The sequence below is a fragment of the Acanthochromis polyacanthus genome, chromosome 6, assembly GCF_021347895.1.
Source record: "Acanthochromis polyacanthus isolate Apoly-LR-REF ecotype Palm Island chromosome 6, KAUST_Apoly_ChrSc, whole genome shotgun sequence".
Taxonomy (NCBI): domain Eukaryota; kingdom Metazoa; phylum Chordata; class Actinopteri; family Pomacentridae; genus Acanthochromis; species Acanthochromis polyacanthus.
In genome coordinates this window covers 20048413-20066806 of record NC_067118.1, presented here as the reverse complement: position 1 = coordinate 20066806, position 18394 = coordinate 20048413, and the positions used below count along the sequence as shown (strand labels likewise).

Genomic DNA, 18394 nt, shown 5'->3' with positions numbered 1-18394 from the left:
GCGAAGCTGTTGAAACGTTTTTTGATTTTGTAAACAACGACGCTACCACGTCGTTACAGAAAAATGTAGTTAAACTACTAACGACGCTATTTGTAGTGACGTTACTGCCCAACACTGTTTATAACCTGCCCCACCCATAGACATATATACGTAGACGTCTCATTGACTGCGGCTGCCCACTCGAGCGGCGTGCCTGCAGGGCGGCCATCTTGGAACAGGGCTACTCGCTCCTACAATGCATTACTTCCATAGAGGAATGATGTGCTTATACAATTAAAGTTGTCATAAATCGTTTAATTCTCAAGCAATTTTGACGGGGTTTGCTTGTAACAAACGCCAGACATGTTAGATCGATAGATAGATAGATAGATACTGCTATTACTACTGTGAATAATTATCATTATTATTATTATTAATAATATTATATCAATTATTATTATTACTATTATTACTGCTATTATTACTATTATTTTTATCGTTATTATTATTACTGTTAATATTACTATTATATCACGTGTATAAATCACGTTCTTTGGGAAAGCTTAAACATGTGAGAAAAGTAGCCAGCGATAAAGAATTGTCTACAACAAAAATAATTACATCATAAATCAGGGCTATTATTATATATTATTCCTTACATACATCTTACCTGTGAAAAGTAATCCCACGAGCTCTTGTTTCCTTACAGCGCTCATTAGAGCATCCATAGGCTGAACAGAAGTTCGGCATCTTTAAATAACTATGCTGGAGTCAGAGGGAGATAGCGTGTAGCTTAAGTGTTGAGTGACAAAACCAGCATTGTAAAAAATATCCGAGCACCTTGTATAGTAGCTACACGTGTGACGTTTCTAAAAAAATCAAACAGTTTGGCAATCAGTTCAAAATTCAGCGAATAATTCCACTTTGAGATTCAGCAGTACCTCTTGCCTCCGTAGATGTCTATGCACCGCTGGCCCTGTTTCAAGATGGCGGCGCTGTAAGCACGCCTCTCGACAGCCTATGAGGCGTCTACGTATATATGTCTATGGCCCCACCAACAACACAACAACAACAAAAAAAATCACACTACATTCCACAGCTCACACCTATGAACTGTGTTTATTTTCAAAATGTAAACAGTGAGCTGTGAGGAAATCTGAGGGATCTGGAGGCGTTATTGGGTGGTATAACATAAGCAGAGACTGTAACCCTAAACAACATGAGCTGCATCTCAGTCCCATTTCTAACCTTTACACATTTACTTTAAAGAATATTTCAGGTTTATTTCAATGTGACATATTTTCCATTAATGTGGTTATTGTGGCTCTGTGCATGTTTGCTCTCTCTACCTCCACTGTAAAATGTATATCAGGACAAAAAACAAAAGCTTCCGGTTTGCTTTTGAGTCTGACTGAAAGAAAACACACAAATTAACCATCTAAAAATGCTAACTGCATTAGTGAACTCTATCCGAGAATGCTTTCCACTAGGCTTGGGCGATATTACGGTAATACCGTATACTGCCGGTGTTTAAAAATAGCAGCGGTATCAGTTCCAGTACCGTCATGAAAAAAATGCAATGTTCTTATACAGGAGATAAGTGTTATGACAGTGTGTGGCTCCGTTATGAGGCTCCTAGGAAAGTGAGATGTCCGAGCGACCCTGAATGCAGCGCGAGCGAGAAAGATGGCAGTCGATTTGGGGAGGAAGAGAGAAGAGGTGTGTAGCTGCTGGATTAGCGCGACTGTATGGTTCAGCCGCTGTTAATTTACAATAAAGGCTGCAGTATTCTTCAATTAGGCCGGGTTCCTGTGTCTTTGCCTTCTACGACTGCTGAGGAAGTGAAGGGGGTTAACCCCAAAGTAACAACAGTAACTTCGGCCCTGGAGAACTGTCCTCCCCCTGCTCCCAACCGTGCTCAGCTCCTGACCACGGTCGGGAGCTGAGCAGGAAAGGTTAACATAACGATTAAATATGAAATAAAAGTAATTTAATGCCTAAAATTGATTCTCTGTCCAGTAGTACTTAAACAGTTATGTTTTAGCCTACTTTTGGAAACTTTCTATAAAGTTTATGAATGTGACGTCGTCACGTGACAGCGCGGAGGAGAGAGACGGGGGAAGATGGCAGATCCCGCACAGACTGACTTGGTGTCAAAAAAGAACACAACTTCTGCAGTTTGGGAGTATTTCGGGTTCCAGGCAAACGAGAAAGGAGAGCCGGTAAATACTGATGAAGCAATTTGTAAATTCTGCAATCAAAAGGTGATCGCGAGAGATGGAAACACCTCTAATCTAAGGACGCATCTCCGAATCAACCACCTACTCACTGCTGCGAGTATTCAGTTTCCGAAAGTGAAGGCACAAGCCAGTAACAGTAATAGTCACAGTAATATCGTATACCCCGGTGAAATGTGAAGGAAGTTTGACGGTATCAAAATTTGGATACCGCCCAAGCCTACTTTCCACCCAATCATCAAAACATAGTATTTTCTTAAAGTTAGCCGAACTTAACCAAGCTTCCATCTTGTAGTAATGAAAGCATCAACCAAAGTGATATATACAGAATATATCTCTTTTGCGCTCCACAAGTTGTTTCCTTTTAAACAGTGTAAGCTGATCTGTTCCAACCCCACAGTGCTTGGAATAGCATCCCCATCTTCCAAACATGATATCTCTATTTTTATAACTGCAATTCTGAATGGATGGAGGCTTTTATTCCCTTGGGAATCAAGAGAAATAAAAAAGTGACTGCCTCTACAGGTGGCCAAAAAAAGCACTGAAACTGGTCAATGTTCACGCCCATCCTACATTTCTGCCCTCCCACTGATTCCCTTCTCTCGATCAGGTGTATCCTCTTCTACCTCCTCATAATTGTCATTATTGTTCATGCCATTTCTGTGATCTCCCTCCTTTCTTGGTCCTTCCTGGTGTTTTACTTCATCCTGTTCTATGTTCTCTTTATTCTATGGGTCCTCTCCTTCCTCTTCCATCCCCTCCTTCTTCTGCCCACCAGAAGAGTGATATTCTCCAAAGCCTAACTATGCAGTTTTGGCACCTAACCATAAGCAGAAAGCAAGTGAAATCCAAAAATGAACAAATAAAACAACTAAAATTTAGAAGTAATGGTCCCACATGGGCACACCAGTGTGCTGGGTGACACTGCTGTGGTGAACTAATGCCTCTTACTGTCCTTCACAGATTTCATGGCTCATTCAAACTGGACAATGTGCTATGACGTCACAGGAGCACAGACTATGAACTGACCTGGGGATATTATTCCAAATTCCTGCTGCATGTGGACTTGACTAGACTGTTAGACAACTTTTAATGCCTTGTACCAGTAAGAATTACTCTGTATTTAAATTTTGGTACTTTTATCTCCAGGTACTATTACCGTTTATAATCAAACATAAGGGTCTTTCCAGAATAGGAGGACATTTAGGCTTCAAACTTTTAGAAAAATAAACCTTCTCTTTTAAAATTTTGTGCTACATATTCAATGATGGATGAGCTTGATTAGCTCAGCTCACACTTCAATGATACAATTTTAATTCCATGTTTTATTTGTTGCTTGCTAACCCTACTCTAACCACAGCAACATGCTAATGTTAGCTTTTTCTCAGGAGTAGAAACTAGAGATTTCGCTAGCTGTTACTGCTGATTAACAGGACAAACTTACTAATAAAAAAAAAAATAAAGAAAAAGTAAAAAGAATTTGTTTTATCTTGATTATATGCATAACAGGGTTGCATGAGGTAGAGTGAAACATTCAGTCAAGGCTGACAATGTTATGAAAATATGAAATATACAATAGAGAGTACACGGCTTTGCTCTACCCATTCTTTTAGAAAACTGTTTGGTGATGTCAATTCCAGCTTACTGTGTCCTTCACTGTTTTCTCCTTCGTCTACTAGCTAAAAAGGTTATGCTTTTTCAAATATTCATTTCTCCTAGTTGGTTTTCTTTTTAGATTTGGTCTCAGGATAAGTACGTTTACACAGCAACTACATGTTTTAGTATTTTGTACACGGATCATTTGAAATTTGATGGGTGGGACGTGAAATGTCTTCCAATTCTGGAATGATCCATAAATGATAGTTGAGGCTGGTGAAACTCCTGAATGCCTGAAGGGAATTATATTTTAAATCTGGCACAAGCGTTCATTTGGACTCAAAGATGAACTGATTTTGGTGGTCAAAGGTCAAGAATCCTCTGACCTCACAAAATGCCTTTGGCCACAACTCAAGACCTCATAAACTAATTATGACTACATTTCTCACAAATGGAATAAAATGATGAAGTGATACAAGTTTATATCCATGAGGTCAAAGGTCAAGTTTGACAGATACAGACATAGATGTGAGATGGAGCCTTACTGGTTGGCAGAGGCATGAATTCATCTTTGTCTCACTGATAAATGAAAGAATATCCGGATTTGAGGAAGATGTTTTTAAATGCACAAAGAATGTCTTTGGGTTCCTCAGTGGGCTTTTGGCTGCATGTGGGCAGAGATGAAGCCTCCCATTTTGCTAATCTACATCATCAAAGGCCCATTAAAGACATTAATGTTAAGCTGTGACATGTTTGTCAGACTAACCAAATGCTGAAACTACAACACTGAGTAGATTATTTACCAAACATGGGCCTGTGTTAATCAGTTATCAGATTAGAAAAATCCATCAAATCTGTAGTTTAAATTTACAGTCGAGGATGCATCTATTTGATTGCATTGAAAATGGGTTTATTTATGGTGTTGTGACAGCTACAATACTTCTGTGAACACGCGAAACACACAATGTTTAATCTCCGGAGAGGAGAAAACCAGAAAGAGCCCATTTTAAACTAAAACAACACAGGCACAGGAATTAGGTCATGACCAATAAGTAACTAATTTCCAAGCAATCTGCAAAATGAACTGCATGTCTGACATCTATCAAAACGAGGTCAGATGCAACACAAAGAATGAGATTAGAATGTGCATGCGAGTCATTTTAGGACTGAAAAAAATATATAAAAATATATAAAGGGCACATAGTGGGAAAGGTTAGTTAATCTGACTCTGCACATGCATTTGGAGCAAAAGACTGTATGACACACTTGAGAGAAAGACTTGTATTATCTTGTGTAATGGGACGTCTAAAATCATTAGCCTCCACCACCCAATATATTACACTTGATAAAGAATTTAGAAATGGTAATTGTTTTCCACTTCATGCACAAATAGCGATTAAAAATAATAAATGCCATCCCTCCATGTCGCTTTCTGTTTTTCTTTATCAGTCCCTTTATTCACATCTACCCCCTGCCATTACATAGTGCATTTATCAACCTGTCATCCACCCATCGCTCTCGCTCTTCATCCTTTCCACTGCCTATTGCTTTCTCAATTTGTTTATCTTCCTCTCAAACATCCATCCCTATTAATTTCCGTGTTGGATGTTTGTTTGTTATCATCACTATCCATCAATCACTCCCTCTGCTCCTCTTTTATCCCCGAGACAAGAATAGTGTTTCTGCGAACGGATGGTACACTTTCACCTTTCTCCCAGATGGCTGTCAGAAATGAAATTACACATTTCTTACGAAGAGGAAAAGCTGCTCACTGTTTTGTTGCTTCGCGGAAAGTCATTACAGGCAAATAAACAAGGAGGGGCGACTCACATTTTGTGCGAGGCAACAAGGCTTGCGATACAGAACAGAGAAGGGGGGGATTGCAAAAAGAAAAGATCGTGATATACCTTGAATGTTGAATGGGTTGTCGATGACAAAGTTTCCATTCCAAACAACCGAGAGGTCAACCGGCAGGTCACTGATGTCGCCGCCCTCGTAGTCGTACTGCGACAGAGAGGGAAACAGAAAGACAAGAAACGTGAGAGAAATTGTTGATTCATAATGGATTCAATGCAAATTGAGAATTGTATGAGATATTGTTTCATTTGCATAGTGATTCAACCCGACTTGTTCATTGCAGACAGCGATACAACCCCAGAACGCACGCATGCATAAATCCATATCCACCAAAACAGACATATTTCATAAATACACATAGAGAAATAACAGATGGGTTACAGTTGGATGGGCATGGGGGAATGGAGACGGGGATGAGGAGATGAGGAAAACGGGACGGAGGGAGAAAAGACAGGACAGTTGACGAGGGGAAAAACAGGGAGAAGGATGAGGAGAGGAGAGGCAGAGGGGGAGAGGTGGTCAGAGAGGTGAAGGGAGTCAGAAATGGAACAGTGGTGTGTGTGAGAGAGAGAGAGGAACTTATTCATTTACACATGAGCTAAGTGGTGGGATGAGGGTAAGGGAGAGATAAGATACGCAGCGGTGTAAAGTGAAATTGGCATTTCCAATTTGCTCGCTGACACACTGGATTTGGTAGACGGGGCTCGACCATCCCATATGGGCAATGGGGCCTGAGACACACACACATGCACGCACACACACACACACACACACACACACACACACACACACACACACACACACACACACACACACACACACACGATACAGTCTGAACTTTTCCCCACTCTACTCTGAAGTTGATCTGTTGTTGTTTTCCATGCACAGGTGGAAAAAGTTAACAACCCTTTTGTTTTTGAAAAATAGATTGTAATTTCTGTCAGAACCGCTTTAAGCAACTTTTCGTTCCGATTCAGGGAGTGTAACGACCTTATATCGCGCTGAAGTCTTTGGGAGGAAGTCGAGGTAAGCAGTAAAGCACAAAACTTTGATACTGGAGACTCATTTAAAATGTGCATGAGCAGTTTTAAGATCCGGTGTTCCTTCAAATATAAAAAAAAGAAATCACCGTTTGTTATTGTCTTCAAAAATTTATATGCCTGGACAAAAAAAAAAAGATGCACATGAGCATTACCTGATCTACCACTTATCTGATGAAAAATGCATTGTATTTAAACAATTTGCTCAAGGTTGGGTAAAAACTTCTGGAACGGTTAATCCTCTGAACACCAAAACCTAGCTGCAGGTTTGAAAGGGATTGAAAAAAATGTCAAAATTACGCATCATAGATTCTTATTCTGTAGAAACAAAGAATTATGGGATTTTTAATTTTCTGACGGTCCTTGAACTAATCATGTGTGACCTGTTGTACCACTGAAAAAATTAACCACATCTAAGCATTAAAAAAACTGACAATCCTTCCAAATTGCTATATTCCTCTATCTTATTTAAAAATGTACCAAACATAATCAGTTTGTTGGAACCGGATTCTGGAGTAAACAAAGAATTCTGTACTCTTCTCGGCAACTGTGAAGTAATTAGTGACTCTGCTACAACCAACAGTCATGTGAAAAACACTTTCTTTTTATTTAATGACCAGTAATTTCTACTTCTAACAATGGTTGTGCTGTTTCCATGGAGGTGCAGAAATATATTGCAGTGAAATGAGTCCACAGTGAGTAAAAATGTGACAGGTGTGGGGGAAAAAAAAGTTCAATAACTGCTTGGGCTTCAAAGACAAACAATGTATTTCAAACCACCGTAAAGTTCTTCTTCTGTGTTAAAACAATCCGACAGTGGTTCACCTTTGCATCTCAGGCTGCACTGTTTGCAGCAAAGTGGATGACCAACTGACGCACACAACGGTTCAAAAGTTTAGGGTCACTTAGAAATGTCCTTATTTTTGAAATCAAATCTTTTTTTTTTTTACAAAGATAGCATTCATCTGAAATACAGTCTAGACATTTTTAATGTAGTAAATGACTATTCTAGCTGGAAACGGCTGATTTTTAATGGAATATCTGCATAGGAGTATAGAGGAACATTTCCAGCAACCATCACTCCTGTGTTCTAATGCTACATTGGGTTAGCTAATGGTGTTGAAAGGCTAATTGATTATTAGAAAACCTTTGCGCAATTATGTTAGCACATGAACAGAAGTGTGAGTTTTCAAGGAAAACATGAAATTGTCTGGGTGACTCCAAATTTTTGAACAGTAATGTATATATCATATATATGACATACCGATTTGATTGAGTTTTTGTCTAACATGAGAACAGAGCTCTTCTCTTCAAACAGTTCCTATTCTTCTCTCACTGGTGAATCTCAGTTGTGAAACCATGACATCGCATTTCCTTGTGCCAGTCAGGATGCATTTGAATGTGATGACAGTTGGTGTCATTACCTGATTTTTTGTGTGTTAAACACTCAATAAATAATAGCCAACAACTGTTTTTTTTTATTATTCATTCGTTTTTGCTTTTTGAGTCATGAATCTTTTTGCATGCTTTTCTTCAGAATTTACCTGTCATAGCAATTTTATTTGCCAGTTTCCACATGTACAATCAGTGCAAAAGTGGAGGAACAGTTCATAACCACATAGTTTTTATTGCAGCTTTTAATTTGATGCCACACATGCATAAAAATGTGAGTTTTCATGGAAAGCATGAAATTGTCTGGGTGACCCAAAACTTTTGAACAGTAGTGCACATCTAAATCTTCATTAAAACAAAACATGGTATGGATAGATTCAGTTCAGCCTGACGATGGAATAAAGAGGCAAGTTGACAAAAAGAGGACAAGGAGAGACAGAAAAAAAGGAGACATTGTAAGCAGCCACAGTAGAAGGAATGTGGGATGTTCAGATCTCCATTTAGACAGTAAGATGATGAGATGAGCATTCTCCAATGAAACCACAGGACTCTGGCAGGTCAACAGCTCCACAGAAGAGGGATTCAACCAAAACGCTCTTTTACCACAAAGGAAAGGCTGATTGAGCTTCTTCCCTTCCTACTAGTTCAGTGTGACGCTGATCCATCACACTTGAGTTAGGCTGTTGACTTTATTAGCATCACTATTGCATCCCACTGGCTGCAGGCCTGTGTATGGCAGCCCAGTGAAACCACATTACCCACACACACACACAAGCCCACACTTTACTTCTGTTCTCTCTGCAGCGTGGCCCCCATTAAACTTTAAGGGCTTCAACTTGTCCGCCGCCACCAAAACACTGGGTGAGCTTGTTCTCTTGTCAGTCCCTGCCCACCCTGCTGCCCGCCACATCATGCTTTATTCATACTGTCACATGGCTTAAAACGCTGACACAAACCACACTGTGACACCGTGACACCCAGTCACACTGAGCATCACCCACTGTCTAACTCGCTTCCTGGGGGACACTCGGGAGTAACAGAAAAGTTGTAAGCTGATTTAATGCTGGAAAAATAAGAAAGGAAAAGGGAAGCGAGTCAAGAAAGGAGAAGCGGCAGACAGAAGCAGCAGAGGAGGGATTTTGGGACTACTTTAGAAATAAACTCCTTAGACAACAGGTATCACACAGAACTTGCAAAGCACAAAAAATTCTGGAACATCAAACTTTGATCTTGCAGTTATTGTTTTTTTTAAAAGAAAGAATCATGCTTGTGGCACTCGGGCACAGCTGTGCTTTGAGGTAAACGTTAATATCAGCCAATTGTACAGAGACTATGCTAATGCATTGAGGCTTGTCAGGTGATGCTCATTTTGCCGTTTGTTGCAATTTTTTACTGAACACAAAGTACAGCTTACACTGAAGGTAATGTAATTAGTTTTAAAGGTAAAGTACTGAACCACATGAAAGTTTGACCTACTAATGATTATTCAGGGGATCAACAGTAATGAGGATCATGGATGAGTGTCCCAGAATGCAGCAACACTGCAATGTGTGTAATGGTGTCACTGTATGAGAGTCATCCCACCCATCACATTTTAAATAATCCATGTGCAAAATACTAAAACATGCAGTTGTTGTGTAAATTTATTTGTTCTCAAACCAAATCTAAAAAAAAAAAAAAAAAAAGGAGAAAAGAATGTTTGAACGTATATTTAAAAAATGGTATTTTCTTTTGTCCCACTCCACTGATGACCAAATTGAATCTCAAAAAACAGTTAAAATGAAATTTAAATCCTTATTTTTTGGTATCATTTTTTTTTATTGATGTCTCTTGTAATTGTGGGAACACTATTTTTAATCAACATACTATTTTAAATAATTATTATTCATGGAACATGTGTCCCACCACAGCCCTGTCAGCATAACCACTTTAGCTGGTAGAAGAAGAAAACAGTGAGTCACATGGTACGCTGGAATTGACAAACAGTTTTCCAAAAGAATAGGTAGAGCAAAGCTATGTCCTCTCTTTTATTTTTCTGAATGACTTATTCTACCTCATGCAACCCCATTCTCAATATTATCAGGATTAGACTAATTATTTGTATTTTTTTCTTTACTTTTTTTCCATCAGTGAGTTTGTCCTCTTGGTCAGCAGTAACAGCTAGCTAAATATCTAACTTCTACTCGAGAGAAACGCTAACATTAGCATGGATTAGCAACCCTGGTACTCTGATTAGAGTAGGGTTAGCAAACAACAAATAAAACATGGAACAAAAATGGTGCCACTGATGTGTTAGCTGAGCCAATCAAGCCTTGATAGGTTATTACCTATTTTTGATTATTGATAAATACGTAGCAGAAAATTGTGAAAGAGAAGGGTTTTTTTTCGTTACAAAATGTTGAAGCCTAAATGTCCTCCAATTCTGAAATGACCTGCAAGGTGTGATGTAAAGTAAAAGCAGAATTACCTCAAACACATCATGTTTTTATTGGTGCTTGATACAGAAGTAAGACTTGCACAGTGCTCAAATTCCATGGCTACTCTACAAGAGAATTCTGTCTAATAGAATATTACTTTCTCTGACTGTTTGGTACAGTTATTTTCAACTTTATTTAAAATAGTTTATCGACATGCAGGCTCCACATGTTCACAGCAAAATGATTGAGGAACAGGAGAAACACACTAAAAAAGAGGACTTTGTGCACAGTGTCTTGCCAGTCATGTGGCCATTTAAATCAGCACCACAAAGCTCTGTATGATGAGGGCAAAGCAATAACTATCTTAGATGCCTTTGCCAGTGTTTCATTGTATGAGAAAGGCTCCAAATGGCAGTCAGAAACCACTCGTGTGGTAACTTCTCACCTCATTGAAAAACATGATCCGGTTGTTCGCCAAGAGGTCTTTAAAACTGTCATGCACCTATTTTTCTCAAGTTTCCATCCTAGCACTGTATGAAAAATGCAAAGCCCAAGTTCAAACAAAGCCGTTGCAAACGGAATACTATGCAGCTACAATGGACTTGTGGTCCAGCAGAACAACAGAGTTCCACATAACGTCTAAGTGTTCACTTTTTTATGAGAACATTTAATTGACAGGTGGCTGTTTGCATTTTTTCTAGTTGATAATAGATGTCAGAACACAGCAAAAGGGATGAGAAAACTGCTTGGGGCGCTGATGAGTCCGCGTAACTGCAGATAATGTGGTAAATATGGTGAAGGCTGCTGCCCTGAACAAGTGGACCAAGATGCAGTGCTTTGGACACAGATTGGATTTTACAGTTGGTAAGTTATAAACACGCTATATTTGCTAATCTGTTCTTTCCAAAACACAATAGATACTGCAGAAAAACACAGCAATCCATCCAGCAGCTCTTCAAACATTTCACACAAACCTACAAGCACCAACCTCATTGTGGCACAAAGGAAAACATGGGAGTCATTAAGGTCAATCCTCTGGAGATCATGAACATCTGTAAGCAATTTCATGACAAACCTTCCTATAATTGTAGAGATAATTCAGTCTGGACCAAAGTGGTGGACCTATTGACCAATGCTGTTGTCCTTAGAGGCATGCTGCTGCCTGGCTGAAGCCTTATTTAAAAAAAACTAATGACGCCACATCAGGGGAGCATTCAGTGAAGCATCCCTTTAAGTGGACAGGTTAATAATTAAACACAACGGCCTTGTGAGTCACCAGTTATTAGTCTGACCTCTGAAATTCAAAATTCTTCTCTAATGAGATTTAGAAGTACGGGTGGCACCTGATATTCGATGAGGCATTCTGCCGTACTGTAGGGTTCAGATTACAAGGACAAGGCCGTCGCCTATTCACTAAAAGTTCATCTGAGATTTTAATCAATAATGTGGTGATATATTGTCACCACATTGCAGCAAAATGTAGGTGCTCACAGTCTGTTATTGGATTTTCTTACTGAATGTACATGACGGTTCAAAAGTTTGGAGTCACCCAGGCAATTTCATGTTTTCCATGAAAACTCACTTTTATTCAAGTGCCAACATAACTGCACAAGGGATTTCCAACCACCAATTAGTCTTTCAACACCATTAGCTAACACGATGTAGCATTAGAACACAGGAGTGATGGTTGCTGGAAATGGTACTCTGTACCTCCTATGTGGATATTCCATTAAAAATCAGATGTTTCCAGCTAGAATAGTCATTTACCACATTAACAGTGCCCAGGCTGTATTTCTGGTCAATTTAATGTTATCTTAATTGGAAAAAAATGCCTTTCTTTTAAAAAGAAGGATAGTACTAAGTGACCCTAAACTTTTCAACCGTAGTGTTTGCTTTATTTTCATCCAGAACTCCCTTCCAACCTCCACGTCACTGTTAAGCAACTTTGCCTTAACCACTTTTCCTGAATGATTACTGTTCTTTCTTTCAGTGATTATTGAGATTATGTGTGTCAGCCATCTCACTCTGGGTTACATCTTGGGCCTCAGCGTCTAATTTTTCCCATTCTAGGCATTCTTCTGGTCTGCTGGAGGCTAGATGTTTGGATTTCTGTGCTGCGGATTTCCTACTTCATTAATTACAGCTATGTACACAAAGCTACAATTTCATCCAAAAGAAACAGATGAGGACTTCTGGCTGAGAAGTGTTTTCTTATCAAGCTGAGAGTTAAAGCTACTGACTCTTGCTGCAGCTTTGATGTCGGCGCCAGTGCTGTCACAAGCGCTGTACTGGTGGATCCCTGTAGGTTAAAGTTGCTCTCTCCCCACCAAGAGGCTCCTCTGCTGGCCTGCTGTCCTGACTTCCCTCCCTTGAGTGCCCAGAGCTGCTGGAGATGAGTAATCAGACTCATTACTGAAGCCTCTGGCCAGCTCCTTCATGCCACTGCATGTAATTAATCTACCTGAGAAAACTCACAGTGCAGCCCCCCCCTAGGGAGGAAGAGGAAGAGGAGAGGAGATGGTGAAGACAGGAAGAGGAGAAGAAAAAAGAGGATGCATAGGAGAACATTGGTTTGGATGCAAGTGGAGGACAGCTAAAGAGCAGATAAGGGGAAAGTGAGAGGAGCAGCATTAGGAAAGGAGAAGAGGGGATTAGCAGGGACACGAGGACAGCAACGGGGGAGGCAAAGAGGGAAAAGAGGAGAGCCACTGAGAGCCGGTATGGGATGACAACTTGAGGAAAGGAAGAACAGGGAGAGAAAGTAAGAGAGAGAGAGAGAGAGAGAGAGAGAGAGAGAGAGAGAGAGAGAAGAGTACAAGGACAGCAGAAGGAAGGAGAGTTCAAGCAACGAGGAGATAAGGGAGAAGAGAGGCGTAGAGAGGAGGAGGGGCGAGGAGAGGGGACGAGGAAGGGAGGGGAGGTGACAAGAGTAGAAAAAAAGGAGAGGGAGGGGAGAGGAGGTGTAAAAAGTACAAGGTGAGCACAAAGCCGTCCCTGGCCTCATTACAGTAACACACCAGCCTGGCTCAGGTTCATTCGTTATCTGCTCCTGCACTCGTTTATTCTCTCGCTACATGAATCGTCTCCATGGACTGCATGTCTCCATGGATTGTATGAATAGATATGGCTGGTGGTGTGTGTGTGTGTGTGTGTGTGTGTGTGTGTGAGTGTCTGAGGAGCTGAAAACTGCCGATGTTAACAAAACAGAGCAGCTGGCTGGCGAGGGGGTGTGGGGTAGAAGAACCGAGAGGTGTGTGCATATGTGTGCACGTCCATGTGCAGGTCACCCTCATGTAATTAGTCATGTTGAAGGATACCTGAGCGTGTGTTAAAAATACACTACTAGCACACACACACACACACACACACACACACACGCTCACACATATATGTAAGGCCACTTCATCAGTTGGTTTGATTCTATTCAATCGGGCTTCATTAAATAAACAATTGTGCAAGTTTTGAGTCAGATTTCTTTCTCTGTCTTTTTTGCACCAAAGCAAATAGATACTGCAGCACAATAAATGGATGAGATTGGTAGTTCCCCAGCATTAACCCTCTGAACCCCAAACCTCACTGCTGGGTTTGAAAAGCATGTTATCTTTGAAAGGTCCCTACAATGACTTCATTTATCACAGCCAGAAGCTGTAAAAACAGAAAGAAATGTGGAATTTTCAGGTTTCATTGAAACAATCACGTGGGATGTGCTGTTCAGATGTAAGCCTAAAATTGTGACACTGCTTCAGTTATTATATATCTAAGTTGTAAAATGGAACCATTCCTTTCAGCACGAGCAACATCTGCAGGCACAAATGTTGAGTGCAGAGTTTTCCAGTTTTTGTAAAGCAAGTTTCTCCACTTTCAGTCATGGTTGAGTCATTTCCATAAAGGTGTGAGACTATATAATGCACTAAAAGGAGAGTCCACAGTGGGGGGAAAATGTGAGATGAGACAGACACTGCTTGGGGTTCAGAGGGTTAAGATTAGAGAAAGATTGCTGAATGAAAACTTCCACAACTTCAAACACGGTACAGTGCCCATTCAAACATTTGTTACTTCACCAAAAATGGAGATCAAATAAATACGAAATGCGAAACTGTAATTTCTAACTTTTAACCCTCCGTCTTATTCTTTAATTTTTAAATTGCTTATATGAGTACTAAACTAGCTAATTATTCATTTAACATATTATCATTTTTACTACATATTTTCATTGACTGCTCTGCCTTGTCTCTATGTCTTGCTTGTTTGTCAGTGCTGCATGTTTTAACTGTCAAAGCATCTTATGATTGGTGTTCTTAGGGCTGCTATATAAATAACCTTATTATTATTATTTGTATTACATTTATCTGACAGACACATTAAGACTTTACATGAAAAATATGAAGCTACCTGACATTGTCAGAATGAACTACCAGTAACAAATCAAATAGTTAAATCAAGGTTCACCTGGGCCACTTGTAATGTGCAACAGTGAAGGAACAAATTCTTTGGAATTATGAGTACTTCTATTGTCATGCTTGAGGCACACTTTGTTCATACTACTGATATTTTCAATGAGGCTTTTACTCATAATAATTCAAAATTCAGTTTAATTGTGATTATGCAACGCAAGATTGTATAACAAAATTTCAGGGGTAGTCCCTTTATGCTGCCTATTATTTAAAGAATAAACAATCATGCACTGAATAAGAGATTTTTATGAATTCTACATGGTGTAGCTCCCATGTCTGTGCTATATGCAGCTTGTTTGTTTAAGTCAGGAAAAGTCTAGACAACAGTCCCGTCTAGACCAATTTGTGGACTGTGGACATACAAGCACACATACTCTGTCATCTTTCCAAAATTTACTGCACTGCTCAGAAGTATGCCAGATGCATGCACTTACAGGGGGAATTTAATACACACACGCAGCATTTGATAGCCTATGTGTGTCAGTGTAATAAATCATGTAAAGCAGGTTGCTGGTTGTTGCTGATGCTACAGTCTCCGTCTGCTCCACATGATTAGGAAGAGGATCATGTGGAGAATCTCCATATGTCTGCTTCACGTTGGGCTTCCAAACCCCTGGGGAGGATGCGTGTGAGTGTGTGTGTGTGTTTGTCCTGGAACAAACCAGTAGGTATTCCCGCCGCTTGCCTGCGTCCTATCTGTGTGTGTCTGTGAGTGTTTGTGCACCGCTGTTTTCCTGTGAACATCCCAGCGTGCAGCAACGCATACTGTGGGTCCCTGGTGTATTTTAGTATGCAAGTTCAATGTTTCAGTGTTTGGTGAGGGGCTAAATAATGCACAAAGAGACAGTAAGATTGAATGGATGAGTGTACATCTACTGCTGGCTAATTTTCTCTGTGATTTATTACCCTCTGCTATCCCAGTCACATCCAGCTGTGATACATATACACACATTTCCCAGCTGAGAATACTAAGTACAATGGTAACCAGCGTGCAGGTTCTCCATCATAGATGGATGTTGTGTTTGTTGAGCCATTGTATTCATTTTTTCATTGAAAAAAATATTATTCTATGAATTCCATTAACAAACGTACAAGAGAAGTGAGCACACCAGTGTGCAAAATCATGAAATTTTTAAATGAATCCAAACTATATCATCTATGAACACCTGCATGATTGCTAAGTTGGCAAGGAGAGTATTCCTTAAAAGCAATCAAAACTTTACACGGACTATAATTCAGGTTTCTGGAATTGATCATGTTGAGCATGAACTTGGTCAGGACTACCACAGTGAATGTATAATCCTGACAGTGAAGCACAGGGGTGTACATGTGATGACAGAGGGCAGCATGAGTGCAAAAGGTTTTGGAGAGAAGACATTTACTTTGATGATAATAATAACCATAATGCAACTAGTGAGAGATGACAATTTGGAAAGAAAAATACACGCGGCAACTGGCATTTTCCCATGACTTGTGTGGTTACTACAAAATGCATGACATGTTTTTGAACTTGAAAACATCCAATCAACGCATTTTTTATATGTTATAAAGTGATGTTGCACAGGTGAACTCATGTTTCTGTATTATACACACTACTGTTCGAAAGTTTGGGGTCACTTAGAAATCTCACTATTTTCCAAGAAAAAGCTGTTTCTTTTGATGAAGATAACATTAAATGAATCAGAAATACAGTCTGGACATTGTTAATGTGGTAAATGACTATTCTCGCTGGAAATGGCTGATTTTTAATGAAATATCTCCATAGGGGTACAGAGGAACATGTCCAGCAACCATCACTCCTGTGTTCTAATGCTACATTGTGTTAGCTGAAAAGTTAAATGATGATTAGAAAACACTTGTGCAATTATGTTAGCACATGAATGAAAGTGTGAGATTTCATGGAAAACATGAAATTGTTTGGGTGACCCCAAACTTTTGAATGGTAGAGTATGTGTGTGTATATATAATGACAAAAGACAAGTGAAGATGAAAAAGAATATTTACACATGGAAAAAAACTATAACACTAGTGTATGTTTAAGTTCCTAACATCATTAAAGCTGCACTAATAAATATTCTAAAATATATTAAAAAAATCTCCCAGCAGACTTCAGAGTCTTTCAGTCCATTGTTTGGTTTAAGGCCCTAAAACGTTACTGTTGTGTAGTTTTTTTCTTAACTGATATATTTATTTTACTGAAAAGTTGGTGGTATGTCAATATGCACGGTCACAAGTTTGTGACATAAAAACATGAAAAATCTGTGTCTGGATTGCTGTTTTAGCACAGATCTCCCAAACAGGTCAGAATGTGAAACAAGGCAGCATGGCTAACCTTTGGAGGGCTACAGCGCCTTGATTAGTTAATGTAATCTCCTCTTAAATACAGAAAAGATTTATCTGAAAGCCAGCATCGCACAGCTGAACCATTTTGTAACCAATCCCTATTGTCCCAAATGTCCTTCCCATCCTCTGCTGTTCTGCTTAATCTCAGGCGTTTCACTTTTCCACAGTTCATGATGTCCCCTTCTTTAGGCATCACTTTCTCAAACATGCCTGTCTTTTATATTCCAAATACATTCTCTCCCCATCTGTTTCGCCCTCATTTGTTTGTTTCCCCTCGTGTTGCTTGCCGAGCGTGGTCTTTCTTTATTCTTATTATTGTTCTTATTCCCTATTTCTACTTCCTCCATCGCGCTCTTTGTTGCATCGTCACTGTCTGTTCCGAATTCCCCTACCTTCTCTTTGGCTCTCTCTTTCTTTGTCTTTTTTTTTTTTTTTTTTTTGCTTCCTTCTTTTCCACTTGCCAGGCTTGTGTATGTGTGTCTCTGTTTGTGTATGCACGTGTGCGTGTGTGTGTGTGTTTGCCCGTCAGTCTACCACACCAGTGCAATTCATCATCATTTTATCTACAGCTCCCTTAATTGGATCCTATCACAGTCCCACCTGACGAGCGGAGAGGCGGGGGGGGATGTGGAGGGGTGGGGAGGAGGAGGCTTACTCGCTGTACCTAACGCTACTTGGATGTGTACACGTGGCTACACACAAACACACACACACACACACACACACACACACACACACACACACACACACACACACACACACTTCCTATGTCTGTCTAGCTTCATCAACAGCTGCAAAGTTGAATGGAGACCTGCGTACTTCCTACTTTTCCAGACTCCTGCAGAGATAACATTGGTATTTTGCGAAATGTTGAAGCGCACTGAGAAATGAAGCAATGAATGCGTATGCGTGTGTGTGTGTGTGTGTGTGCACCCATTCAGTTTTGCCAGTGAATCAGAGTTTTGCTGAGGAAGGTCTCTGTCCTCCAGCATCAGCAACTCTCGGCCGTAGTAGTGGTGTAGTAATGAATGTATTTGAGTGTATCAAACACTGGGGACGCAAACTGCACACCGCTATTT

General features: G+C 39.9%; 1 protein-coding gene across 3 annotated transcripts in view; it reads right to left on the bottom strand.

Annotated features, from left to right (window-relative positions):
• The window catches only part of LOC110962824 (plexin-A1-like), a 348857-nt gene that overhangs the window by 102159 nt on the left and 228304 nt on the right, over positions 1–18394 (bottom strand). For all 3 annotated transcript variants that reach the window (XM_051949646.1, XM_051949645.1, XM_051949647.1), the window contains one exon: positions 5720–5816. In XM_051949646.1, coding sequence (XP_051805606.1) covers positions 5720–5816 — 97 coding nt within the window. The remainder of the gene's footprint in view (positions 1–5719; positions 5817–18394) is intronic.